The following is a 26807-nucleotide window of genomic DNA, read 5'->3' as shown; positions in this document are numbered from 1 at the left end:
TATTTCAAGACACCCATCACCACCACCTTCATAATATTGACATGCCCTAGAATTTCATCATTCCCTTCCCTAATCTTACCATTATTCATATCCTTCTCCTTGGTGCCTACCAATGTGTGCACACGTTGCTAAAGGGAAATATATTACTTAATTTTGATGCTTCAGCCTTAATTCATTGTCTTCCTTCTTCTCTTCCTTCACATGCAATGACACTTAGAAATCCAGATATATAAATTATATTTTTACATTTTGCAGTTTACGGAGAATGCCATTACTAAGACATCACCCAGTAAATTCAATTAGCAAATGTATTGTCTTTAACACCAAATATACCATATTACTTAATATTATGAATAATCTCCATTTGTAAAATGAGAGGCTTATAGCTACAGTGCCTGTAATATTGCATTGCTCTATCAACTGCAAATCCTAGTCTAATGGAGATTAGATCATCTACAAACTGTCAATTTAAAATGTGATCAATTCTGCAGGTAATGCAACTGCAATTACTAGACATTAATAATGTGGAAATTAAAACTACATTAAAGAGGACATTGTCTCAGCATTAGATACTATGTGTTATGCCTTATCATGATTGTGAAGTAACTGTTTAGCCTTCTAATAGGCTGCTGTCAAAAATAATGGGCTGCTGTACCATTACAGTAGCTCTCCCTGAATTATATTGTTTTGGAATCAGCAACTTTGCTGCAATTAAGCAAATTATTCAATTAAATCAGGCTGATTTAGCCAATAAAGGGCACTCACTCTGGAACAATGCGACCCAATTATTTACAATAGTGCCCGACTCAACATATAGCCAATAGTCACAAGCGAGTTACCTCCTTTACATCACTATTTTTGCAACTATCATATGGTATGAATCCTGTCTAAATTTCCACTATGTGCAATTACTGCCCTAAAAGTACTGTATATTTATTGTGGAATCGATTAAGAAATATCACTAATTCATAGAGTAGTGTGCAATGTCTGCTGACAACAGAAAGTATTGTGTTTAGTCCTTTTCCACTTGACTCTGTAAATATTTGGATATGTTTGTAGTGAGAACACAGAAAAGTTGAAGGCAAAGTTGCATACAAACATATGAATTAGGAGAAGTAGGCCATTCTGCCCCTTAAGCTTGCTGTGCCATTCAGTGAAATCAAATTGTGGCCCTCCTCTCAACATACCGCCTATCTTCATTAACGTCCTTTGACTCTTTTATTAGTCAAAGAGCTATCTATTCTGCCTTCAAATTATTATCAATTAACTTAACTAACTTAATTTAAATGGCCTCTTATTCTTCTAAACTCTGATGAATACAGACTCAGCCTGTTCAACCTTATAAGATAACTCCATATTATGTCAGGTTCTAGGTAAGTGAGTAGGATGTTTCAATGTCGTTACAATCAAGGTTGGAAAGACGCACAAGCTTATTTCTAGTCTCACTCGTGGTCTGGCCACAGAAAATTTTATATTTAACCAAGGTGATGATATGGATAATCATATGGTTTCAGACTGTATTAGGAACAAAGTTAAAAATCACATAACACCAGGTTATAGTCCAACAGGTTTAATTGTAAGCACACTAGCTTTTGGAGCGACGCTCCTTCATCAGGTGATAAATCACCTGATGAAAGAGCGTCGCTCCGAAAGCTAGTGTGCTTCCAATTAAACCTGTTGGACTATAACCTGGTGTTGTGTGATTTTTAACTTTGTACACCCCACTCCAACACCGGCATCTCCAAATCATGAATATTAGGAACAAGTTAGCTTTATTCCTTTAGTCAACAAAGAATAACAAGTTTATTACAAATAGGACTTACTCAAGCGAGCTTGCAAACATTATTAACAAAGAAAATTAGATTCTACAAGAAAAGGTATGACTTCTATTGTAATATCCTGACTTGAACGTGAAGCAAATATGGGTAACAGGCAAATTATGTTTGAATATTCCACAGCATACATTGGACAGAAAACACAATCAAGCTAGAGACCACAGATTTTTCAGTTGACACCCCATAAATTTGAGTTATACTGTGGTTCATCAAGTTTAACTGAAACTTTACAAGAAATTACACTGCTTGAGTTTTGACCTGACATTGAAACTCCATGAAAAGCCACTCCATCATGGATTGTTCACACTCTGGTGATTCACCTTTCAGGCAAAAGTGAGGACTGTAGATGCTGGAGATCAGAGTCTAGATTAGAGTGGTGCTAGAAAAGCACAGCAGGTCAGGCAGCATCCGAGGAGCAGGAAAATCCAGCTTCTTCCGGACTTCTAACAGCACAGAGTTATTCAACTTCTCAGTAATTTTTTTTGTAGACAGGCTTCCGATATGATAATCGAGATAGAAAGAGAATTGATCCATTGAAACAGCCTGTTGGCTTTCTCAGTCCACCATCTTCAAAATCAAGGTTGGCATAATGCAAGTGGAATAGCGGAACACTACTTCACACTACCACATTCACAGCTTGATAAATGATTAATTCTTGGCCTTATTGGTTCCTGATAGATTGGAACATCTCAATATGCAAAATTAGACAGGCAACAGTAAGAGAAACAACTGTTCGGTAAGTAAGCAGAATTTCTTTTTATCTATATAACCTTGACATCAGAAATAATGGGGAGAAATAGGCTATTTTCGTTTAGGTTATGGTATTAAGTGCAAGATACGAGTCAATGTTTTTGCAGACTTCTTTGAGGCCTCTAATTTTGTTATACAAACATAGACCTTATCAATAAGTAAAAGAAAAGTGAAATAACTGTTACTGAGTTATTTAAAATAAATGTTCCCTGCTATTAGAACGGTAAAACTGCAATCAATTTAATTTTATTTTCCCATCTAAAAGAACTTGAAGCTGCTGTTGGATATTGATATCTTCCAAATTTTAAAGGTTTCTTTTTTGACCCATTTGTAGGATGTTGACATTGCTGCAAAGTTTGGCATTTATTGCTTATCCTCCACTAATTCATCTTAATAAGGTAGTGGTGAAACCTCCTTCTGTGATCACTGCAACCTGTGTGGTTTAAAAAAAACTGTCCATACTATTAGATGGAATTTCTCGGTTTTTAACCCAGTGAATATTTAAAGGCAGAGTCATGTGTAATGTGGAAGGGAAGCCTGTTGTCCTCGTACTTCTAGGTCGTAGGAGTCATGGGTTTGGGAGTTACTGTCAAATAAGCTTAGGCAAGTTGCTTCAGGTATTTCAGAGATGCTGCAAACAAAATACTTAAGATTGTGTATTTGAATGCCAGTCAAGTGGAATGATTGATCTTGTGTGGCATCAAAATAATTGAATGTTATTGGAACTACTTTCATGAAGGCAAATGAAGAGTATTCCTTCACACTCCTGACTTATACTTTCAGATAGTGCCAAGGACTCTGAGGAGTCTCTAGGTGAGTTACTGAGTGGTGCCTGGTTTGTGGTGTAGGTGTTTTTGAAAATAGCTTCAAAGACATCTTCACATGCACGTGACGTAATTATTGCATTACATCTAGATCCAGAGTGACTGACAGGTATTGTGTCCTCCATTGTGTTCTACTCCCATTGCCTTCATAGGCCCTACCCAACTGTCCAAAATGCAGGATATCTTTCCTTTATTCTAAGCTTGACTTCAAGACATTTCATGCAACATCCAAAGAAAAATTCTCTCCCATGTGTCATTATTCAATAATTCCTAGGGAAGATTCCTTTTTGCATAACTACCACCACTTGGTTCAGTGATTGTGTACCTCCTACTTAAGTGATCTCAGAGGGGAAAACCAGCAGAAAAGTAGTTATACTTGGAAAAGAACATACTGGTCATACTTTCTTCCATTTTGAAGTATACAAGTTGGATCAGTATGTTCCATTTCAAGTTTTACTGATTTTTTTTTCCTTCTGGGATGCACACAAACTTTAAACCATGTAGTCCAGCTTTAACTTGAGCTGGGCACTCTCAATATTGGCCCCCTGCTGAAGCATCTAGCCGATCAACCATACAGTTACCACTGACTGGATGTTAAAATCATTTAAAACAGCAGGCAGCACAAACTTGGCATGCTGCCGTCTTACATTGAACAGGCATGGGTTGAACCTGATTCCTGTGCCTGTTTTTGGGGTCTGTTGAATTTAGTCCCATGATGCTTCAATCATGATTTTTAAAAGTACCACTTAGAGTGTAGCTGCGGGTGGGAACTGTTGACAGGTTTCACTATATTTGACTGGCTACATCTGTCGACTTAAATTTTTCACCCTTATGTCTGGTTCAGAAAAAGAGAGGTTGCTTTGTCTTCTGACCTGTCATGAATGCAGGAAGCAAAAACAGTCTACTGTGAGGGAATCTCAGCAGGGGAACTCCTAACAAATGAGAGGCAGATATTGACAGACGGTCTGCAGTTTTGGTGATGAATGTATTTCATACACTGCTGCTCAAGGTCACTTCATGCTCAAAGCATTTAACAATCATCAAAACATCCTGGGTTTTTTTGACGCTGTAATACATTGTGAAGCTCAACAATCATTTAAGTGACTCCTCATCCTACTGGAAATCTTTTTTTCTTTATAGGAAATAAGTTAAAATGACAGTATTTCTTCTCAGAAGGTTTCTCACATCAACTAAACAAAATGTAATTTTTACATAACTTTGTTCTTTTTTCTTTCTTCCTCTTCTAAGAATACAATGCTCATTTTTTTAATCAACAACTTTCTGGTACCACGTTGAAATGTCCATTCCAATATGGCATTGATTATCAGAAAACCACAGGACATGGAAAGCAAGCTTTTAAGCACAATTTTGTTTTCCCATGTGAATATGCGAACACAAATCAGGAGTAACGTAAGCCAATTTAAAATATTCAAACATTCCACTTACACTTTCACTGCCTTTTGAAGAAGATTTTTAAAGAATCACAACCCTCAGAGAGAGAAGTTTCTCTGTAATTCTGTCTTAAATGAGTGATTTTTTCATTGTTAAACAGTGAACCCCTAGTTCTAGATTTGCCCTCAAGAGGAAGCATACTCTCCACCTCTACCCTGTCTAGATCCTTCAGGATCTTACATTTCAGACAAGCCACTTCTTACTGTTCTGAACTCCAGCAGATACACGCCTATCATGCCCACTCTTTCCTTATAAGATAACACGCCCATTCCAGGTATTAATCTGGTAAACTTTCACTGAATTGTCTCCAATGCGTTTATATCATTTCTTTAAAAAAGAGATCTGTACAGTACACAAAACTTCAAAATTGTTTCAACGATGCCCTGCATAACTGAAGCATAACCTCCCTTTACTTTCCCTTGCAATAGACAAAAATGCTGTTTAGTTTTTATGATTACTTGCTGAACCTGCAGAATAATATCTTGTGGATTCATGCATGTGTCCATCCAGATCCCCCTGCGCCTCCAATCTCTGCATGCCTTTCAACAGTCATTAAGTAAAGTTGATCATGAACTTGAGCTGATCTCATTTTTCTGCCCTGAGGTCAGCTAACTTCATCATAGATAGAAACAATCTGGGACCTTAACAGTTCTGCCACAACGTACAACAAAGGAAGTTATATATCAGACATTAATTTGAATGACATTGTAATAATTGCATTACCTGAATACTTTCACACAACAATAAGCCCCTGGAATAAGTTGCCAGAGAAGATAACTGGGGTGGATCCAAAAGAGGATAAATTTGGATGTATTTGCAATTAAATGACTGTTAAGAAAATAGGAATTCAAAGCCTTCAAAAAACATACAGGTTGCTGATCCGAAATATCTGATCCCTAAAAGTTGTAAAATTAATGGGTAATTAGAATGTCGCTTCAATAAAATACATAAATAATTGATTAGACTCAGTTATATAGCATAGAAACAGACCAGCCCCACAGCCTATTCAGCCTCTCCAATTCAAACCCTCCAATCCCAGCAATATCCCTGTTAATCCTTTCTGCACCCTCTCAAGTTTAACTATATCTTTCCCATAGTAGGGAGATCAGAATTGAACATAACATTCTCAAAGTGGCCTACTAATATCTTGTACAACTGCAACATGACATTCCAACTCTTATACTTAATGTACTGACCAATGAAGGCAAGCGTGCCAAACACCACCTTCACCATCCTGCAACTCCATTTTCAAGGAACTATGCTCCTGCACCCCTAGGGCCCTTTGTTCAGAAACACTTCCCAGGACCCTGTCATTAATTGTCTAAGTCCTGCCCTGACTTTGCTTCCAAAAATGCAACACCTCACATTTATCTAAATTAAACTCCATCTACCACTCCTCAGTCCATTGGTCCATCTGATCAAGATCCCATTATACTCTGAGACAACCTTCTTTGCAGTCCACTACACCATCAATTTTAGTATCATCTGCAAACTTACTAACCATAGTGCCTAAATTCACATGCAAATCATTCGTATAAATGACATAAGGCAGTGTACCCAGCACTGATCCCTGTGGCACACTGCAGGTTAGAAACTTCCAGTTCAAAAAACAATCTCTGTCTCCTACCTTTAAGCCAATTTTGTAACTACTTGTCTAGCTCCCCCTAGATTCCATGTAATCTAACCTTGCTATCCAAAAATATCTACCCTGAAGAACTCTTGCAGAGATGTCCTGGAGATGAGATGACTGACTTCCAACAACCACAATCATCTTCCATCGTGCTAGGATGACTCCATCTAGTGGACAGTTTTCCCCCGATTCCGATTGACTCCAGTTTTGCTTTGACTCCAGATGCCACACTCAGAAAATGAGATCTTGATATCAAGGGCTGGCACTCTCACCTCAATTCTGGAGATTAGCTCATTTGTCCAAATTTGAGTCAAGGCTGAAATAACAGCCCTAGCAAAACCCAAAATGAATGTCAGTGAGAATGTTGTTGCTAAGCAATTGCTATTTGATAACACCATTAATAATTTTTTTCCATCACTTTTCTGACAATTAGGAATGAACGGATGGGGCGTTAACTGGCTGGGTTAGTTTTACTATCTTTTGTGTAATGGTCATATCTGGGCAATTTTCCTCATTGTCGAACACATGTCAGTGTTGCAGCTGTACTGGAACTGCTTGGCTAGGGGTGTTGCCGTAATGTTGTCAGGGCTCAAAACCTTTGCTATAGCCAGTATAGTTAGCTATTTTTGGCTATCATGTAGAGTGAATCAAATTGGTTTTAGACTTGCACATGTGATGCTGTGAATCTCTGGAGAAAGCTGAGATAGATCATCTAATCGTCACTTCTAGATTAAGATTTGCAAATGCTTCGTCATCATCTTTTGCATTTCTGCACTGGGTTCACCCATCATTGAGGATAAGGATGTTTGTAGAACACCCTCCTTCAATGAGTTTAATTCCCCATTGCCATATTCAACTGGATCCAGCCTCTGGCGAACCAAGCCACTAACTGATCATGGCCACCCTCCTTGAGTGGAATTAAATGACTCCCTTGATGTACTGTGGTGCTACACCCTAACTGACCATAGCACCCTTTCAACCCAGTAAGGATTGCTTCTTTTGTGGCATTTGCTATGTAAACCAGTGGCACATGCAGCAAGTGAGATGTTGATGGAGCACAGTGCTTTGTCCATTCCTTTGATTTTTCAGTGCTCCAACCCTGAGCAAGCTGCCTGCCTCTCTCTTAGCAATTAAAAACAAACCAAACCACAGAGGGTGGCACACTGTAACTGAACTCTGAAGACCTTCTGGACTAAGAAAGCAAAGACGTAAGATGCATCCTGTGCAGATGCATGAGATGTACATGGCTGTGTGTGTCCCTGTGGAGAACATGTCCTAGTAGCTTTCGCGTCATAGGTGTTCCTGAGCTCCAAAACTTTGAATGGCTGAAAGTGTGTGTGTAGCTTCAAGTGCTTGCAGTCATATGGTGAGATTGGCTAGACAAGTGTTAGGGAGAATGCTGGCAATGGATCTTGTTGTGAAGAAGCAGTTGGATGATGGGTCTCACAAGCTGTGGCCACCAGATACCCATTCTGATTTCCATGTTGGGAAAGGAGAGGAAAATTGCAGGTGGCGTATTAAAGAAAAAAACAAGTCGGGGCTGTAATGAAATGTAAATGCTCTGAAGTAAGACAGACACTGCCCAACGGTGTGACTCTGAAGTTAGCATTTAAGGCTGGAATAGAAAATCACAAAACATTTTCTCGATGTTGAGATTTTAATTCTTTCATTCTCTCCATATAGCCTCATCTTATTCAATTCTTCACTTAGCCTCAGAAAGTGCCAAAAATACAGTTGTGGCAGTATTTATAAACTGTCACAAATTGATTCATGCCCCATCCAACTATTGGGTGGATGATAATATCTTCAACAGTGAGAGAAGTGATCAAAATAATTTCCACTCCTAACTTTTCTGATCAATTTTCCATAAAACCAACAAGGAATGCAAGTTTTTTTTTTAGGATCAGTGGAGACTGACAAATTGTACTAATCATGTTTTAACTTCTGTTGAATCTGTCACAATTAGCACTGTCTTGTAATCCTCACAAAGGCTTAGGTTACAAGAAACAAAAATATTTACTGCATCAGGTTTCTCTTTCCAATATGTTTGAGTCTCAGTGGACTGACTGACATTATTGCAGGCTTTGATTATGCAATAATTGAATTGAAATGTATTAAATCTTGATCATTCAAAAGAAGCTAATTTTTACATAAATCCATAGACAATTGTCAACGTAGTACTTTGTTTAGCTTGATATATGAACATTGAAGTACTAAAGGTGCATATCTTGGATTTCTTTGTCTGTGTTCCTTTTTCCAGACTATTCATGGCCACAGTGGACCCATAACTGCAGTGTCCTTTGCCCCTGATGGAAGGTATCTGGCCACATATTCCAACGCTGACAGCCACATTTCCTTCTGGCAGGTATGACTGATTTTATACTTTTTCATTTGGTTGTGTATGCTTCACTTGAAAGGTCAAATTTCTTGAATTTTTAATAAGGTTGCATCATTTTACACAAAATCCTTGAAAGTTAGTCTCCAGCTGACAGTTAAAGAGAACTGGAGACAGAACTGCCTGTGTTGAAATAGGTTAGAACTACCTGAGGGACTAGGATGACAAGAAGTGCTTTAAGTGAGAGAAAAAGGATGAAATTACCCAAAATGAGCCACAAAACAAAGTTAATCAATAGCAGTACTTATTTTTAAGACAGAGAAATTGATTACAAGAGTAAGAGGTTCTCCCTTAGACAAGGTGGGTAATATGGCATCATAATCAACTTGGAATTTGCTATTACATTTCTCAATATCCTATTTAAATAGAGTAGAGAATTGGGCTTGCATAAAGAGAACAATGAGAGTAATTAGGAGAAGACTAAGAATGCAGTTTTAGTACCCTGTCATGTACCTCTATATCTACAGCACATTTAAACTATTGTTTGGCACATTGTAAATTTGGAGTTTTACATTCATTGTGAAATCCTTTGAAATTCAATCTTATCTTTGCAAAGTCCCTTCTGAAGAACAAGTATTCAAAAGCATATGTCAGAGACTTCAGGAACTTGAGACAGACGGTTGCTAGTGGCCACCTGTGCTGATTGACTATGTTAATACTGTTCTGATTGTGTTATCTTATTAAGAGTATATTCATTCTTTCTAGAAATGGGTTTGCTTATTGACTAATTGCCCAGTTGCACGCCTCTGGTAGTGTTCAACTGCATTAGCTTCAACAAGAAAAAGTACTGGGGCAACTCAACAGGTCTAGCAGCATCAATGGAGAGAAAGCAGAGTTAATGTTTTTGGTCCATTGACTCTTCTACAGAACACAGATTATTCCGTTTTATTAGAACTACATTAACTTGACTAGCTTTTTTCCAGTAAAACTCGGGCAGAGCTGAAAGAATAAATGTATGCTTTCGTATAAGTTATTATGAAGATTGTATCATTTAAAAAAACTTGATTCTTATCTCCCTAACCCTTGGAGGTTTTACTAGGAACTTCAGTCGATTTTATGAAAATGAAGTTCAATTTGGCATGTACAGATACTAACATTTAATGATATAGTGCCTACCTGGAAATAATCGAGTCATAGAGATGTACAGCACAGCAACAGACCCTTTGGTCCAACTGTCCATGCCAACCAGATATCCTAAATAAATCCAGTCGCATTTGCCAGCATTTAGCCCATATCCTTCCAAGCCCTTCCTATTCAAATACCCATTTAAAAGATGCCTTTTCAATGTTGTAATTATACCAGCGTCCACCACTTCACCTGGCGGCTCATTCCATACACGCACCACCACCTGTGTGAAAAATTTGCCCCTTAGGTCCTTTTCAAATCTTTCCCCTCTCACCTTAAACCTATGCCCTCTAGTTTTGGACTCCCCCACTCCCGGGAAAAGACCTTGTTTATTTACTCTATCTATGCCCCTCATGATTTTATAAACCTCTATAAGGACATCCTTCAGCCTCCTGACATTCCAGGGAAAGTAGCCCCTGCTCTAGATAATAGAACATAGAAAAGTACAGCACAGAACAGGCCCTTCGGCCCATGATGTTGTGCCGAGGATTTATCCAAATCTAAAATAAAATAATCTAACCTACGCACCTCAATTCACTGCTGTCCATGTGCATGTCCAGCAGTCACTTAAATGTCCCTAATGACTCTGTTTCCACCACAACTACTGGCAACGCATTCCATGCCTTCACAACTCCCTGCGTAAAGAACCTACCTCTGGTGTCTCCTCTATACCTTCCTCCTAATATCATAAAATGATGACCCCTTGTGCCAGTCAGTCCTGTCCTGGGGAAAGGTCTCTGGCTATTAACTCGATCAGGTCAACTCTCTTCGTCCTTCTCTCCAAAGAGAAAAGTCCGAGCTCAGTCAACCTCTATTGTTGCCACCCAAGTGGATAGGGTTGTTAAGAAAGCATATGGTGTTTTGGCTTTCATTTGTAAGACAAGCCATCCAGTCCAAGCAGCATCCTGATAAATCTTATTTGCACCCTCTCCAAAGTCTCCGTATCTTTCGTATAGTAGGGCAACCGGAACTGGACACAATACTCCAAGTGTGGTCTCACCAGTGTCTTGTAGAGCTGCAGCAAAACCTCGCAGCTCTTAAACTTGATGCCCCTGTTAATGAAAGCCAAAACACCATATGCTTTCTTAACAACCCTATCCACTTGGGTGGCAACTTTGAGGGATCTATGCACTTGAACACCAAGATCCCTCTGTTCCTCCAAACTGCCAAGAAACCTGTCTTTAATCCTATATTCAGCATTCAAGTTCAACCTTCCAAAATGCAACACTTCGCATTTATCCAGGTTGAATTCCATCTGCCATTTCTCAGCCCAGCTCTGCATTCTGTGTATGTTGTGCTACAGCCTGCATTAGCCCTTAATACTATCAACGGTACCTTCAAACTTTGCATCATCAGCAAATTTGCTAACCTACCCCTCAATCTCCTCATCCAAGTCATTTATAAAAACTACAAAACGCAGAGGCCCAAGAACAGAGCCCTGCGGGGCACCACTCACCACTGACCTCTTGGCAGAATACTTTCTATCTGCAACCACCCTCTGCCTTCTGTCAGCCAACCAATTCTGAATCCAGGTCGCCAAGTCTCCCTGTATCCCATACCTACTGACTTTATGAATGAGCCTATCATGGGGAAGCTTAATCAAATGCCTTGCTGAAGTCCATATACACTACATCCATTGCTCCACCTTCGTGGACCTGTCTCGTCACATCCTCAAAGAACTCAATAAGATTTGTGAGTGTGACCTGCCCTTCACAAAGCCATACTACTGCCTTTAATTACGCTATGCTTTGCCAAACAGTCATAAATTCTATCCCTCAGAATTCTTTCCAAAACCTTGCTAACCACAGACGTAATACTGACTGGTGTGTAATTGCCAGGGATTTCTCTGTTCCCTTTCTTGAAAAGAGAAACAACATTCACCTCCCTCCAATCTTCTGGTACGACTCCCATGGAGATTGAGGAAGGAAAGATCTTTTCAGCCTCTTCCTATGGCTCAAACCCTCCAACCTTGGCAACATCCCTCTAAACCTTTTCTGAACCCTTTCAAGTTTCACAATTTCCTTCCTATCGCAGGAAGACCAGAATTGCATGCAGTATTCCAATAGTCATCTAACCAATGTCATGTACAGCCACAACATGACCTCACAGCTCCTATTCTCAATGCTTTGACCAATACAGGAAAGCATGCTAAATGCCTCTTTCATATCCTATCTACCTGTGACTTCACTTTCAAGGAACTATGAACCTGCACTCCACACTCTCTTTGTTCAGCAACACTCCCCAGGACCTTGCCATTAAGTCCTGCCTTGATTTGCTTTTACAAAATGCAGTACCTCAAATTTATCTAAATTAAACTGATCTGCCAGTCCTCAGCCCATTGGCCTATCTGATCAAGATCCTATTGTACTCTGAGGTAACCTTCTTTGTTGTCCACTACACCCCTAATTTTGTGTCATCTTCAGACTTACTAACCGTACCTCCTATGTTCGCATCCAAATAATTTATATAAATGATGAAAAACAGTGGACCCAGCACCAATCCTGTGGCATACCGCTAATATATATAAGAAAGAAATTTAACTAAACTCATGGTTCATTATTCACCAGGTACATCCACCACACACTCAGGTATTTCAGATCCTTAACACACAATGTATTAAATGGTTATTCTTCTTGTGACCATTGTTTGTTTGCCATTCCCAATATGTCCTCTAGTTCTTTTCCTTTCCACCATCAGGAATAGGTTCACCCTATCAACCCTGCATGGATTCCTCACTATTTTTAATACCTCTCTGATAACTCCTGTCAAAGCTCTGTTCCGAAAGGAAAATAGCCTTCTTCTCCAGTCTATCCACATAGCTGCCCCTCATCCTGGAACCAATTTCGTAATCATTCCAGCACATTCCCTGGTGCTTTCACCTCGTTCCTAAGATGTAATACGAGGATTGAGTACAATTGTTAAGTTATGTAATGATGCCGTACTCCAGTTGAGGCTGAGCCAGTGTTCTATAAAGGTTTACCACAGCATCCTTTAAAGAGTATTTTAGTGTAAACTTGTTAAAAATGTGATATTTGCAGTGGTCATGTTTAAGGAAACTTGATTCAAGCTCTGGAAGAGGAGACTAGGAATTGTGGGTTAGTTTCTGCGTGACAGGTTAAATAGCTGCCACACATCAGAATGCTGACAAGAACCTATTGATTTTCACCTGAAACCTTCGCTAGCTCATCAACACATGGAAAACAATCATGGGATAGGCAGGTCTTCCACTTCACTTTGTTAAACACTCATTAGCTGCTGTTTTAACCCTGGAATTCTAACTTTAACTCTTTATGTGCTGGTTTCCTGGGCTGGGCTTCCTCGAACTCACCCGACAAAGAGGACATCAGTCCATTATGTAGCTGAGTAATTGAGACCAAGTAGGGCAATAAATGAACAAATAGATCTGTCACCTAATTCCTTATCTAAGAAGACATGTTCTTTTAGAAAATGTGCTTTAACTACTTTGAAGATGATTTCCAATACTTTACCAGTCATTTCTGCTACCTAGAAGTTTGCTACCTCTGTTGTGCACTTCCCAGTTCTCAACATAGAAAGCAGCAGGGCAGCTGCTTATGAAGGTTAGTGTTGGACCAGCTGTTCGGATACAGTGCTCCTAAAACAGAGTGTACAGGCAGAGGATCTGACAGAGTGCCCATCTCTAAGGAGGATCAGTCATCACTGACATTGGCAGCACCCAAAACAAAAGAGACCAGGAGGCCATACATTATCCATGTTGATTAAGGTCAATGCAACCTTTAGTTATTTTGTTTCCAGGGAGTTGCTTGTGATATTTGTCAAAATCTCACAAGCTGCTGCCTACTTGTCAGAATGGTGCTCTTTATGCACTTCACTGCTGATGAAGTCAGTCAGACAGAGAGGATTTGCTCCTCTGGCTGGGATTCCCATAGATCCAGTGAGTCATAGCTTGCGTACACAAGACACCCTCATGTCAGCCAGTAACATTTATCATTCAATGGGGTTACAGTCCCTTAATGTTCAACTACTGAAAGATCATTTTGCATGCGAGGGTGGTGGTGGAGGGTTGTTTTTCAGACTGAAGGCCTATGACCAGTGGAGTGGTTAGTAAGGATCGGTGCTGGGTCCTCTACCTTTTGTCATTTACATAAATGATTTGGATGCAAGCATAAGAGGTACAGTTAGTAATTTTGCAGATTACACCAAAATTGGAGGTGTAGTGGACAGTGAAGAGGGTTACCTCAGATTACAACAGGATCTTGATCAGATGGGCCCAAGGTCTAAGAAGTGGCAGATGGAATTTAATTCAGATAAATGTGAGGTGCTGCATTTTGGGAAAGCAAATCTTAGCAGGACTTATACACTTAATGGTAAGGTCTGAGGGAGTGTTGCTGAACAAAGAGACCTTGGAGTGCAGGTTCATAGTTCCTTGAAAGTGGAGTTGCAGGTAGATAGGTTAGTGAAGAAGATGTTTGGTATGCTTTCCTTTATTGGTCAGAGTATTGAGTACAGGACTTGGTAGGTCATGTTGCGGCTGTACAGGACATTGGTTCAGTCACTGTTGGAATATTGCGTGCAATTCTGGTCTCCTTCCTATCGGAAAGATGTTGTGAAACTTGAAAGGGTTCAGAAAAGATTTACAAGGATGTTGCCAGGGTTGGAGGATTTGAACTATAGGGAGAGGCTGAACAGGCTGGGGCTGTTTTCCCTGGAGCATTGGAGGCTGAGGGGTGACCTTACAGAGATTTACAAAATTATGAGGGGCATGGATATGGTAAATAGACAAAATCTTTTCCCTGAGGTTGGGAGTCCAGAACTAGAGGGCATAGGTTTTACCCCTTCACCTAACACTACGGGCAATTTAACACGGCCAATTCACCTGACCTGCACATCTTTGGACTGTGGGAGGAAACCAGAGCACCCGGAGAAAACCCGCGCAGACATGGGGAGAATGTGCAAACTCCACACCGACATTCGCCCCAGGTTGAACTTGAATGTGGATCCCTAGTGCTGAGAGGCGGCAGTGCTAACCACTGAGCCAGTATGCTGCCCTATTAGAATTGGCTATGCAAGCAGGATGTTGAAGATGCAATTCAGGTGCCTGGAAAGACCTGGGAACCGCCCTTCGGTATTGGATTGTGCAAGAATTACTCCACTCAGCTCTGACTGTCTGAGCAGTGGGAAGCTATCCATTTCCTTCGTAGAGAGAGGTGTGGATAAATCTTCAGTAATATTAAAAACAAACTTGTTAGAAGTGATTTAATATGAATGTGATAGAGAAAATAATCCTGAAGTGGCAAATCTTTGCATTTGCCAGTATATCATGACAAAGGGCATAGATTCTGCTCTGTGCAGATGAATTTTAGTTTTGACATGAAATACTTCTTTGCAAAATAAAATCAATTAGCTGGATTAATTTGTCAGAAAACATTCTTGAGACTACAATACTGATCCACCTAAGAAATGGCTAGATCCTACAAGTGATAGTTAGTATTCTAGTTGGATGAGATCAAGGACTACTTTATCCAAACCTATCTTGTGATCTATAGCTTCCCTGGGTAAATTCACTATATAATGTAAATGAGCCATACAGACCGCAAAAACTCTGTGATAGATCCATGCTCTGTGCTGAATTTGCAGTTTCAATTGGCCAGTGTACTTCTGGCTGATAAATTGAGCTCAGCTTTGATGCCCCAGCTCAGCTGAATAGTGATAACCTCTCCAAGATTTAGAAGATACAGTGAGAGTTAATTTCTGATTCATTCAAATCTCAGAGAAAGCTTCTTTAATAAATCATTGGATTAATTAAAATTGTATTTTAAAATTAAGGTTCATTTCCAAACCTTTCAGTTCTTCATTACTGAGATTTCAACTTAGAATTTACACCTTTATCAGTTTTTCCTTAATCTATCAGATGATTGCTCGTCATACACATTTCCTGTTCATCAACTAGTTGTCTAGACCAACCATTCCACTTTTGACTTTAAATTCCTAAGATAGGAAGCTGAGAAATGTTTTTGGCTTTACAATGCAGTCATATAAAAAATCTCTAAAATCTAAATACATTTTTTTTAATTATAATATATACAAAGAATATAACGAGCCACAATTTTAATTGAGAAGATTAGTGGTTAATATCATTTCTCTTTTGACATGACGATCAGACCCCAATCAGCTTCCTGACCTTCATAAATTATTGTCTATATTAATTTTTAGTTATTTATGAATTGCAGTTTTACTGTACTCAGGCAAAGTACACCATGTACATTTAAATGTGACGACAGATTCCACCCTGTATAGTTAATAATGTCTAAAGGTGAGTAGAATTCGTCACCTTTCAAGGATATTTACTCAGCATGAATTAAAATGATTCTGAAAATGTCACTAATGGTGTTAATCTGCAAATACACCAGGATAAAATATACCTCTCAAAGCCATAGCATTGTTACATCTTTTCCCTTTTTTAAAAAAAAGAATCGTCAATATGTAAAAATAGATAAATTTTTTAAATCCTTGAGTCTTATGCTATTAGTGCAGTACAATGCAGATACATCACACTAACTCTATGCAGGCACACTTTTAGTACAGCATCCATTTCAATCTGTTTCTTCCACCACTGAACATCTTCATCTTCATCAAAGTCGTGGCATCATGCCAGCAATTATGTTGTCTTGTCCTGCAATGTATAACAATAAACCCCATCTAAATATTCTGGTATTTTTATTTTTAGATTTTTCCAAAAATACTTAGGGTTACAGACAGTATATACAATTGTCTCAGACACTATACTTTGAGTAAGTCCAGCTTCAAAATAGAAGTTGCTTGTCCCACCTTCTCAATGCAGCCTTCCAAATGTGGAATAGGATGTGAATCAGATTTTGTAACTGCATTGACTTTGTGGTAATTAATACATCGATGTTGGGTACCATCTGATTTTGGCAACATATGGATGAACTCTACTCGCTACAACTCACTTTGATTATATTGTCTATAAGCATACTTTCAATCTGTTTTTGAACCTGTGCCACACTTAGAGGATTAAGTCTATAAGGATGTTGCTTAACTGAAACAGCATTTCCAGTATCTACATCATGCATAATCATGTTAGTCCTTCCCATCTTATTTCACATCTCTTTCCGTGTGATTGTAATAATTCTTTCAGGTCATTTAGATTTTCCTTTGGAAAGTAATTTAGTAATTTATTCCAATTTTTGAGAACATCCTCATTATCCAATTTAATTGGAGGAATGCCAAATACAAATTTGTCTGAATTTGGTTCTTCATTCTGAGTTATAACAAGTACCACATTCTCCTTTTGCTTTCCTTCCCTGTCAAAATACCATTTGAGCATATTCACATGACACACTCTGACTTTTCCTTCTATCTGGCATTCTTAGCAAATACTTTACCTCTCTCAATTTCCTTTCAATTTGATAAGGCTCACTAAAACTCGGGTTGGAGGGTTTTAGCTATAGGAGAGGCTGAATAGGCTGGAGCTTTCTTTCCTGGAGCATCGGAGGCTGAGGAGTGACTCTATAGAAGTTTATAAATTCATGAGGGACATAGGGTGAATAGCCAAGGTCTTGTCCCCAGGGTAACAGAGTCTGAAACTAGAGGGCCTAGGTTTGAGGTAAGAGGAGAAAGATTTAAAAGGGACATAAGGGGCAACTTTTCCATGCAGAGGGTCGATGTGTGTATGGAATGAGCTGCTGGAGGAATTGGCAGATTTTGGTAGAATTATGACATTTAAAAGACATCTGGATAGGTTTATGAATAGAAAAGGTTTAGAGAGATATGGGCCAAATGTTGGTAACTGGGACTGGACTAATTTGGGATTTCTGGCATGGACGATTTGGACCGAAAGCTGTGTTTCTATGCTGTACAGCTCTGTGACCTACCTCTGGTACTAATACTAGCACTTTATCTTCTCTAGCAAAATTGAATTTTTTTATTCTTTGTCTGCTCCCTGTTTCATTATATGCTGTGCTACTTTAAAATGCTGGCTAGCCAACTCACCCACCCTATTTAATTTATCCCTAAAATTTGACACATAGTGCAAATATGTGGTCACTGAACTCTGGCTTATCAATTTTTCCTTAATTAATTTCAGTGGTCCTCTTACCTCATGTCCGAAGATTAATTCAAATGAACTGAATTTAGTTGATTCATTAGGTGCAACCCTAATGGCAAAAAATACAAATAGAATTCCTTTATTCCAGTCCTGTGGCTAGTCATGACTAGAACCCCTCAACATGGTTTTTAATGTTTGATGCCATTGTTTTGATGCCCCTTATGTGTCTGGATGGTACACATTTGTTTTAAATTGTTTTATTCCTAGGCTATCCCTAACTTCCTTCAATAATTTTGATGTAATTTTGATCTGATTGTATTTTGGAGGGTAGTTTGTATCTAGTAAAAAAAAATTGACTAACTCCTTCTAGCCATGATATTGCATAATGGAAAGGTCTCCAGGAGACATATCCATTATGTTCCAGATCAACCCCCTTGCAAATATATTAAGAAGATAGCCTAGATCCTAACTCTTATTTAAAGGCAAGTGTAAGGTGCTGTGTTCCAGAAATAATTTGTTAGGTTATACTACTCGGCTTTAAGCAAAACACACTTTATTAAAACAAAGAACAGTACAGCACAAGAATGATACCAAATTAAACTAATCCCTTCTGCCTGCCCTTGGTCCATATCCTGCTATTCCTTGCATATCCATGTGTTTATCTAAAAGTTCCTTAAGTGTCCTGTCTTATTTGCCTCCAGTTCCCCTGGCAGTGCTTTCCAGATTCTGTGTAAAAAAAAACTTGCCCTTCACATCTCCTTTGAACTTTCCCCCTCCCACCTTAAATGCATGCCCCCTAGTATTAAACATTTCAAATCTGGAAAAAAGATTCTGACCGTCAACCTTATCTATGCATTTCATAATTTTATAAACTTCTATCAAGTCTTCCCCTAGCCTACGCCCCTCAAGAGAAAACAACCTGAGTTTTTCTAGCATTTCCTTATAGTTTACACTCTCTAATCCAGATACCAGCCTGGTAAATCTCTTCTACACCCTCTCCAATACCTCGACATCCTGACTCTATTCCCCGATCAATACATATGGCAAGTATGCCATATGCCTTCATTCCCACCCTATCTACTTGTGTGGCCACTTTGAGAGAGCTATGGACTTGATCAATGCTGTTCAGAGTCCTGCAATTAACTGTGCACTTTTCCTTAACATTTGATCTCTCAAAGCAGCACCTCACACTTAACTGGATTAAATTCCATCTACTGTTTTTCCCCCCGTATCTGCAATTGATCTATATTCCGCTGTATCCTTTGACAACCTTCAACACTATCCACAACTCTACCAATCTACTTTTTCATCTAAGTCCTTTATATATATATCACAAACAGCAGAGGTTTCAGTATGGATCCCTGCAGAGCATCACTAGTCATGGACCTCCAGTCTAAAAAGTACCCTTCCACCACTACCCTCTGCCTTCTGTTTTGAATTCTGAATCCATGCAGCCAAGTCACTGTGGATTCCATGCTCTGGATGACCTACCATGAGGGAGTTTATTGAAAGCCTTACTGAAATCCTTGTAAACGGCATGTACTGCTCTACCCTCATTGATCATCTTTGTCACTTCCTCGAAAAATTCAATCAAGTTAGTAAATCATGACCTGCCCCTGCACAAAGCCGTGCTGACTGTCCTTACTTAGGCCATGCTTTTCCCAATGTGCTTAGATCCTATCCCTAATAATTCTCTCCAATAGCTTCCCAACTATGATGTGAAACTCCCCAATCTTTGGTTTCCTAGATTATCCCCATTTCCATCCTTGAACAGAGGAGCGACATTAGCTACTCGCCAGTCTTCCAGGACCTGTCCAGTGGCTAGCGAGGATACAAAGAAAAACCAAAAGAACTGTACATGTTGTAAAAAAAAGAAATAAAAACAGAAATTGCTGGAAAAGCTCAGCAGGTCTGACAGCATCTATGAAGAGAAATCAAAATTAACATTTTGGGTCTGGTGACCCTTCCTCAGTGGATACAAAGATCTTGGTCAAAGCCCCAGCAATCTCCTTTCTTGCTTCTGTCAGTAACCTGGGGTGGATACCTTTGGGCCCTATGGACTTGTCCATCTTAATGCTCTTGAAGAGACCCAACACCACTTCTTTCTTGATCTCAATGTGCATCAGCACATTAGCATGCTCCACACGGGTTTCACAATCCTTCGTATCCTTCTCTTGGCTGGATATTGATGCAAAGTACTCATTTAGGATCTCGCCACATCCTCTTCCTCCAAACACAAGTTCTCTCCTTTATCCTTGAGTAGTCCTACCTTCTCCCTAGTTATCCTCTTGTTTTTAATGTATCTGTAAAATGCCTTGGGATTCTCTTTAACTCTACTTGTCAAGGTCATTTCATGGCGCCTTCTTGCTCTCCTAATTCCCTGCTTGAGTTCTTTCCCACTTTCTTTATAACCCTGACGGACCCTGTCCCATTTTAGCTTCCTAAATATGCTTCTTTTTTCGTTTTTACTAAATTCGCAACCTCTCTCATTATCCAAGGGTCCCTTACCTTGCCATCCTTGTCCTTCCTCATTACTGGAACATGACGGTCTTGAACTCTCATCAGCAGGTCTTTAAACAATTCCCACATGTCAAATGTGGACTTGCCTGATAACAGCTCCTCCCAATTAACGCTCCCTAGTTCCTGCCTAATACTGATGTAATTTGCCCTCCTCCAATTTCGCAAGGCCCTAACTTATCCTTATTCTTAGCTATCTTAAAACTTAAGGAGTTGTGATCACTGTTTCCAAAATGTTCTCTCACTGAAAGGTTCAGTCACCTGGCCAGGCTCATTTGCCAGGACAAGGTCAATATGGCCCCTCCTTTCAAGAAACCCTCTTGGACGAACCTAACAAATTCTACTCCATCTAAGCCTCTTGCTGTAAGGGAAGCCCAGTCAATATTCACAAAGTTAAAGTCACCCACACAGACAAACCTGCTTTCTTCATCTTTCCATAATCTGCCGACATATTTGTTCCTCAATCTTTCAGTGGCTGTTTGGGGGGCCTATGGTGTAATCCTATCAGAGTCCTTGCACTCATCTTATTTTTGAGGTTTACCCATATTGCCTGAGTGGATGAGCCCTCCACTATGTCCTCTCTGAGTGCAGATGTAACATTGTGCCTGATTAATAATGCAACTCCTCCACATCTTTTACCTTCCTCCCTCTCTCAGCTAAAGCAATGAAACCCTGGAACATTGAGTAGCCAGTAATTAAAGTACAAACAAAAGAAAGAAGAATTGATGTAAACTTAACTCTATTATTTCAGTATTAAACAGCAATTGTTCCAATATAGTAACATCCCACAAACACAGCCTTGGCAAAGGCAAATTCAGGAAAATAGATTATCTCACATGCAATGTTTCTCCAGTTTAGGAGAAAAGAACATAGAGAGAGATTTCTGCCAGGGAGAGAACTCAAGCTTTCAACCAACTTCAAAGCCCCAACAACTACTGAAAGCTAACCTAAAACCTTGGTTCTGTGGGAGCCTGACTCTGCACATTCATGCTGCTTCAATTGTTCCAACTCTTAAAAAAAGAACCCAAGTCTTCACAAGCTGTTTACTACTTGGTACCTCTGTCTCAACCTCTTTTGATTAAAAAAAGGACAAAATGCACCTCTTAAAGCTATAGTGTCATCATACAAGTCAAGATAGTGTGTATTCTTGAAAGGGGACCTGCATGTGGTGATGCTACCATTTTTCTACTGGATCCTAGAGGTCATCTGCTGGTAAGAGCTGTTGCCAGGTGCTTGGCTTGTCTGTATGATCCCTACACACACAACAGCTGTGAGTATACAAAGGGAGGTGACAGCCCATGAACTGGATTCACTAGACTGTTAATTGAGAAACCCAGCTAATGTTCAAACCCTGCTTTGGCAGATTGTGGAAACTGAATTCAATAAAAATCTGGAATTCAGAGTCTAATGATGACTATGTATCAATGTCAGTTGTCAGAAAAGCCAGCCTGGTTAATTTTTGTCCTTGTGGGAAGAAAACTGTCATGTTTACCTGGTCTGGCCTGCATGTGACTTCAGAGCCAAGTGTTTGACTTAACTGCCCTCTGAGCAATTTGTGATAGGCACAAGTGCTAGTCTAGCTGGTGATCCCTCGTCCTGTGAATAAATAAAAATTATTCATTAATTATGCAATTAATTAATAATTATGATGAATTACTGGTCATAATCAGAACCAAAGTCTGAGCCATCATAGAAATTTGCCCTAGAAATGAATTACTTTGTCTTCCTCTACTCAGTATTCTACGCAGTTTTCTTTCATTATTTTTATACTCAATCCTCTTCTATCTTTGTAGATGAATACTTCACTACTGGGGAGTATTGGTATGCTGAATTCTGCACCCCAGCTCCGATGCATGAAAACTTACCAAGTGCCCCCTGTTCATCCTGCTTCTCCTGGTTCTCAGAATGCACTGAAACTAGCCCGTCTGATCTGGACCTCCAACCGTAATGTCATCCTTATGGCGCATGATGGCAAGGAACACCGATTTATGGTTTGAAGCCACCACCTGGATCACATGAAATGTACTAAAGAAATAAAAATGTGTGTGCTGTTGGCAAAGCTGGTTAATGTTTACATTAAGATAGTATTGTGTAGATTTTTTTCGTAAAGTTTATCATAATTTGCAATGTCAACTTTCTGTGGGTTTTTGAAAAGAGATGAGATAGCTGCCCAACAGCTGTGTCCAATTACTTATTGTTTATACCCACCATTGTTAGTTTCAACCATGTTTTGTTGTGGTTTCAAGCATTTCTTCTCTCTTGGTATTATAAAAGTCTCAAAAACGCAATTGCTTGCTTGATCCATATCTTATGCTGTGCAACAAAATCTGTGCTCTCCTGCAGCTATCCTAGGAAAACAGTGCAAGATAGGAAGGACGAAAGTCAAGTTTTGACACCAACAAGCAGTTAGACTGAGAGGACAATTCCTAAGAGTCATCAAAATGGTGCAGTGGCTTTCATTTCAAGGGTTTAAACTTGAAATAATACAGGGCTAATGGAATAAAGAGGCCCGACATGAAATGAATTGATAAACTTTCAGCTCAGTCTCTAGTGATGATGGGGGACGCCATGCTACTGCCCTAACTAGCACTCAAAAAGGTCCAATAAAAGTTACTTGGGTAGTGGGAAGGGACTTAAAGATGCAATATAATTTACTTTTCTGGAAGCCAGGAAGCATTAGTCTGCATTTAACAATCCTATACCCAATATACATTATTGGAGTTTTTGTGACAGACATTGGGCAACCAAGATGGAATTTTATTTCACTTCCAACAACTGGTGGATTAGACAATTTGACCTGATCCTGTGTCTTTTTCTCTGTCAAGTTTCTCCATTTTCAATTGATCTAGCACCTCAGTTAAGGAGCTTAGTTCATTGACGTTGAAGTTCTTAATTTTTTGTCTCAACACTGCCAATCCCTGGCAACATCTTCATGAGTTTTCCATCCAGATTACAAGTTATCATCATCCTGCTGGCAGTGGAAGTTCTCAAGTTTTTTTTAAGGGGTAACATGAGCGACTAGCATAAGGTACAGAATACAGTAGTAAATTGCCTCTGCCATAGAATTTGAGGCAATTCCCAGTCATTTGGTGTGTATATCGTAGGAAACTTAAAACCCACAACAGATGTTCTATTCAAAGGACAGTTGAATCCTCTTCAGTTCTACAAAGATCATTATAATCATTTTAATCATCAGTTACAAACAGAAAATGTTTACAGTAGCTTTGAAAAACTAAAAACTGGGACCACTTTAGCTTGCTTTCTCACATTATTATTTTAAATTAAATTAAATCCAGTAGTGTAACTTTACAGCTGCATTCAATCCCTGTTATACATAACTAGGTAATGCATATGAGGGACTGGTGTAAAGGGTAGAGTATGGCTTATTGAATTTATAGGTTTGCACAAATTTGCATGTCACTGATACATAAAATACTTATTGTTGGAAATCCTGTTGGATGCTTTGGAAAGGTATTGCAAGGATTGTTTTTGCAATGCATGTTGTATGAGGAAATCATAGAATTATAACTTATTGAAAAATTTGGCCTTTTTCACCAGTTCAAATAAAAACATCAATGATTTCATACTGTTAACTAGCAGCAGAGCGAGTCACCCTTAAATACTTTTAAAATACTATTATAGCAAGTATATCAACAGCATTTTTCCCCCAAGTTAAATCTGTGTATATTAATGAATTATCTGCACAGACACAGCAAAATCCTCATTAATGAATATCTGAATAGAAGCAATCAGCAAATATAGCTGTTTGGAAGGGGTTCATGCTATGGTGCCCTAGTATATTAAATGACTTCTTCTTAAATCTGACCTACTTCAAATATGTAATGCTGAGGAGGATGCTTCCGAATGCTACATTTGGTAATAAAGTATCTAAAATACTTTCAAATCTGGTTCCTATATATATTTTGTTAAGTGTAGGAAAAATTATCTTGAAACCCGCTCAAGCTGTAATGATAAAAATGCAAAACCTTGTCCTCTGCAGAGGTCATGTGATATTGACGATGCCTGTAATTTGAACTAGATGTCATAAAGAGTATGGTTTGGGCAAAACTGTCACTTGTCTATTCACTTAACAGCAATTTATGACTGAAAGGATCATTAAATGACTGAATACAGTGGGTGGATGCATAATTCTTCTGTGCTAATAAAAGCCTTTTATTTGTCAGAAATTCATTCAAGGGCAAAGGCTAACTTAAATTTTTTAATGAAGGAGAAAATTACCTTTATTAATTCCAGGCAAAATGTTCAGTATTTCTTCAAAGGAACTACCCCCTCTTAAGTTTCCTCTGACAGATGGTTCTTTTTCATACTGATTTAATATTTATGCTTCATGGCTTTAAATGTGTATTGAGAAGGTTTTGTCATATTGTGCATTTTGAGTTCAGTGTTCTGCTCACGTACAAAATTAACTTACAAGCATCTTTGATGAACAGATCCAAAATCACACCATTTTACAGAACAAGGGTAAGGCTGTCTTTCTTGTCTGCCTTTTGCCATATCAGTGGCATTTTTTCCTTTTTCAAAAATGTTTTTTTTTTAATTTACAATGACTCCTGCTCCCACCACAGTTGCTTATAATAGCCAATGTCCGAATGATGTTTTACAAATAAAAATATTCTATCAATCTTCCATTTTTTTGGTGACTGTCTTTAATTTATAATTAATTTACTAGCTCAATGACCATTTGATTTTTTTTAAATTCAATATCTCAAATCCCTTCATAATCTGACAATGACGGGAATTCCATTTCATTGTTATGATTAAATTCTCAAATCTTTGATATCTCCTTAACGGTTGCCTTCTCCTGTGCTTCCACACCCTAAACTGGATAAAATATTCAAAAAGGTATTTTGAATATTATTAGCATTTCTTTATACTTTATGCCTCCCAATTATAAAATTAAAGACCCTGTACACACTTTTGGATCTTTATCAACATATACTCCCACCGGTGTGTTCACAAGTGAACAAATTAGATATGGAAAAATTCTGCATTTAAATCAGGTGATATTTATGATTCAGGTTCAGGTGGTCAGTAATATTTGCTTGCTTGTTTGAATCTATTATTTTTGGGTTGCAATCATATTTATTTTGAGTTAAGCAACTTATTTAATAAGCTTGTTTCTTTCCAAACTCATACTGAGTTTCCAAATACATGCATACACCAAAAAACCTTTTATTTACCATAGGATTATTCACCATCTGTTACAAAGTTCTTGTAGTTCAATACCTTATGGAACTACCTACAAGCTATCAAGGCCATATTTTGTTTAGCTGATACTTGTTTTATGTATTTGATGGACAATGGGAATGGATGTCATATTATTCTAAATTCATAAAATGATAGAACAATGCAAAATGCCTTTTTCCATCATATCACACCCAGACAACTAAACGCTCCAGTGATTAGAACCAATTGTACCCATCCCTTTAAGCATGTAAAGTGTTAAAAATATCTATCTGAGTTAAAACCAAGTGATGGAGAAACTCAACAGGTCTACAGCATCTGGTCTGAGAGAAATAGAGTTAACATTTTGAGTCCAGTAACATTGGTTGATTGTTATGTCCCTGGATGAAAAAGTCGTAATCGGCTAAATTTCCCATTTGGTCATTATCTGTAGGCCTCCGCTGAATCAGGTGCACAATTAGTCCTGACCAAAATGCCACTATGTAAATATCATGCTGATATTAATTCTCCAGATCATCTTGTACAGAATGGCATCTAGAACAAGGGTAACTAATATCGTGGAAGCAGAACCAGTGAGGTTTGATATCTTCAAGAAAAGAGAATAGAAGGGAGAAGGATAGCAGCAAAAGACAGAAAAAAACATCCTTGAAAGAAAAACAGATAACTTCAGACCATCACATGTTCAAATTCTAAGGATAAACTGATAGATGTAAACTTTCGAGTGCAGACTACTTATGTCCAATCAGGACAAGAAGATTATTTTTTTTTAAACAATGTTATATGTTCTTTCTTACTTTGTGGTTTTCAAATACTACATTTTTTTCTGAATGTTGGCAAGCTGCTGCTAAAATAAATGTTCTCAAAATTACATAAAGGCAAACAACAAAAGTTATTCACACAGTGCCTTTAAAGTAATAAAACAAATCACAGTACTTCATAGGCACATTAAAGAACAGAGAATGACAGTGAACTGCTTGAGCAGATGTTAGTTCAGATGGCCTCATCAAGAGGAAAGAGCTGGATTTTA

At 38.6% G+C, this 26807-nt stretch overlaps 1 protein-coding gene across 5 annotated transcripts in view; it reads left to right on the top strand.

The window, feature by feature from the left end:
• The window catches only part of wdr7 (WD repeat domain 7), a 657873-nt gene extending 632651 nt beyond the window's left edge, over positions 1-25222 (top strand). For all 5 annotated transcript variants that reach the window (XM_072573923.1, XM_072573951.1, XM_072573942.1 and 2 more), the window contains 2 exons: positions 8752-8856; positions 22369-25222. In XM_072573923.1, coding sequence (XP_072430024.1) covers positions 8752-8856; positions 22369-22572 — 309 coding nt within the window. In that variant the 3' untranslated portion in view covers positions 22573-25222. The remainder of the gene's footprint in view (positions 1-8751; positions 8857-22368) is intronic.
• The last annotated feature ends 1585 nt before the right edge of the window (positions 25223-26807 follow it).

This window comes from Chiloscyllium punctatum, chromosome 1 (assembly GCF_047496795.1).
Source record: "Chiloscyllium punctatum isolate Juve2018m chromosome 1, sChiPun1.3, whole genome shotgun sequence".
NCBI lineage: Eukaryota > Metazoa > Chordata > Chondrichthyes > Orectolobiformes > Hemiscylliidae > Chiloscyllium > Chiloscyllium punctatum.
The sequence above is the reverse complement of the archived record's forward strand: the minus strand, read 5'-3'. Positions and strand labels throughout refer to the sequence as shown.